Source organism: Tachysurus vachellii, chromosome 11, assembly GCF_030014155.1.
Source record: "Tachysurus vachellii isolate PV-2020 chromosome 11, HZAU_Pvac_v1, whole genome shotgun sequence".
NCBI classification, from domain to species: domain Eukaryota; kingdom Metazoa; phylum Chordata; class Actinopteri; order Siluriformes; family Bagridae; genus Tachysurus; species Tachysurus vachellii.
In genome coordinates, this window is record NC_083470.1 from 24,797,622 (window position 1) to 24,800,121 (window position 2,500).

A 2,500-nucleotide genomic window follows, 5' to 3' on the forward strand; every position below is an offset into this window, starting at 1 on the left:
TAGTATAATAGAACACACACATTATTGCATGTGTTTAACACGTCTTTTTTCATTTTCTTCTCTTCTCTAGTCGGAAGCTCACACATAAGCAAACTCCAAGGCACACCGACGTCGTCCGAGAGAGAGCGTGAACGCGAGAGAGGCCGAGAGAGAGAGAGAGAGCGAGACCGAGAAAGGGACCGAGAGAGGGAGCGGGAAAGAGAACAAGAGCGGGAGAGGGAAAGGGAGAGGGAAAAAGACAGGGAGAGGGAGAAGTCTCTTGGTCACGGCAACGTGGAGCACGCCCCCATCTGGAGACCCGGTACGGTGGCACCGGATCTTGTGTTAAGATGCATTAACCTTCACATACATAGAGAGCCACACAGCTTTCCGTGTAATTATTCCGTGTCTTGTTCCTCACTCTCTGCAGGGGCAGCAGAGCAAACTGGGAGCTCCAGCTCGAGCTCACGTCCATCTTCTATGCCATACAGCCACCAGCCTTCCTCGATGAGCCCTCGGCCGCAAGAGAGCCTCCAGCACAGACCCACCGTCCTGCACAACACCAACTCGAAAAACCTGAGCACAGAGCACAGCAGCCCGTCTGTACTGAGGTCGGATTTTAACACACAGACAACTCCGTATCCCTCAAACTCATCTCTCTGTTTATGTATTAAAGCGTCTGTGTCTGTCTACACCATCCCTTAGCGATTAATAAAACAAAACGTTCACGATTTTGTCTTCCATCATCATGTCAGCATCTCTCTTTGCTCTCTATCATACTGTTTGTTCTCTGTCACCTTTAATATTTGTGTTTCACCATCCTGTCCAGGTCTGTGTCTCAGAGTTCTTCACGTTATCCAAACTACAGCGGGCATCTTCACAGAGTCAGCGAAGCCTATCCTGACTCCAGTGGGGTCAAAGAGCTGAGCCGGGAGTCGAGCAAGTCCCAGAGTCGCGGAGTTCTGCCCAAACAACCGGAGCCCAAATCGGAGTCCAAGATGTCCAGCCCGAGTGGTGGCGGAGTTTATTCCTCTGCCTTCGCCCAGGCCCCCGGTGGTCACATGGGGCTTACAGCAGGCCGAGGTCTCCCCATAATGGCTACTGAGAGTAGCATCGTAAACAGGGATAAGACTCAGAACAAGGACCACGAGATCCGTGCACTCGGTGAGACCACGACACAAGATCTTCATTCTTGTTTGAGAATGTTCATAGCTTTTATCTTTGTTATTTATTTATTAAATTATTTTTTATCAAATTATTTATTTATTTTTTTGAGCGATGGCTTTGCCGGGCTTTGTGTTGTTTCTCTGCTCTTGAGGAAATGCTCTTAAAGTGTTTGGATAGCTGTCCGTGTGTGTATGTGTGTGTTGGGGGCGTGGGGTTGGGCATGAAGAGAGGGTTCAAAGAGACGGGTGTACACGCATGCTCACACACATACCCGCATACACACACTCATACAAAGAGACTGTATTGGATTTGTGTTAACCTCTAGAAGTGTGTGTCTGTTTCGATATTTTTATTTATGTATGTATGTATGTATTTATTTGTTTATTTATTTATTTATTTATTTATTTACCACTGCAGCTCAGCAGAAGGCTCTGGAGCAGCACGGTGTGTTTTTTATTTCAGAGGAGAGACTGTCTCCCAGCCAGCAGCCTCCATCCCCTGCTGTTAAAAGCTCCCAGAGAGTGGTGACCCTCGCCCAGCACATCAGTGTAAGCCTTTTATGCACGTGGCTTGTGTGGCGTTGTGTAAACCTGTAGTGATTTCTAACAACTCTGGCATCTTTTCCCGTTTCAGGAGGTGATTAAGAAAGATTACATGCGTCAGTCGCAACAGGGCCAGGCAGGAGGCCAGCCTGTGTTCGGCTACCTCAATTCACCTGTGCTGGACCTCACCAGACCCCCGAGCGCCCCCCAGACTTTCTCAGAGCCGAGCGTCAGCAGCCGCTTTACCCCAGAGGGCTCCAGCAGTGACCGAGACAGGCTGAGAGACAGGTATGGGTGTCCAGTTCAGAGATGTCTTTTTAACCCTACTACTTGTACAGTGTTTTCTCTCTTAGTGCTTAAACCCACTACAACGAGGTCGTGCTAATTAAAGACTAATGTTAGTGTTAGGCTTGGAGGCACTAATTAGGTCACGTGCTCAAGAGCTGGCTTTAAATGTTTACCTCAAGCTGTGTGTTTTTTTTTTTTTTTGGTATGCATACAGGTCTCCTCCTCAGAGTAAAGTGTCCCCGGTGAGTCTGTCCGCCGAGTGCATCGAGCCCATCTCTCCACCAGGGGGCATGTCTGAGCCCGAATCCCAGGCAGCGGCGTGTCCCAATGAACAAGCAGAGCAAGGGTATAGACATTTCATATTCTCACACACACACACACACACACAGAAGTGAACACACATTCCTCGTCTACTGTTACACACCCTTTCATCTGTTCACGCCTACACTCCTGTCGTCTCTGTCAGGATGGGATCTCGCTCTCCTTCCAGCAGCTCCCAGCCACCTGCCTTCTTCAGCAAACTC

At 49.0% G+C, this 2,500-nt stretch overlaps 1 protein-coding gene across 9 annotated transcripts in view; it reads left to right on the forward strand.

Annotated features, from left to right (window-relative positions):
* ncor2 (nuclear receptor corepressor 2) overlaps window positions 1-2,500 on the forward strand; it is an 88,823-nt gene that overhangs the window by 81,457 nt on the left and 4,866 nt on the right. For all 9 annotated transcript variants that reach the window (XM_060881979.1, XM_060881981.1, XM_060881987.1 and 6 more), the window contains 7 exons: window positions 71-301; window positions 410-590; window positions 809-1,143; window positions 1,564-1,694; window positions 1,780-1,976; window positions 2,191-2,322; window positions 2,443-2,500. The exon at window positions 2,443-2,500 is cut by the window's right edge and continues 79 nt beyond it. In XM_060881979.1, coding sequence (XP_060737962.1) covers window positions 71-301; window positions 410-590; window positions 809-1,143; window positions 1,564-1,694; window positions 1,780-1,976; window positions 2,191-2,322; window positions 2,443-2,500 — 1,265 coding nt within the window. The remainder of the gene's footprint in view (window positions 1-70; window positions 302-409; window positions 591-808; window positions 1,144-1,563; window positions 1,695-1,779; window positions 1,977-2,190; window positions 2,323-2,442) is intronic.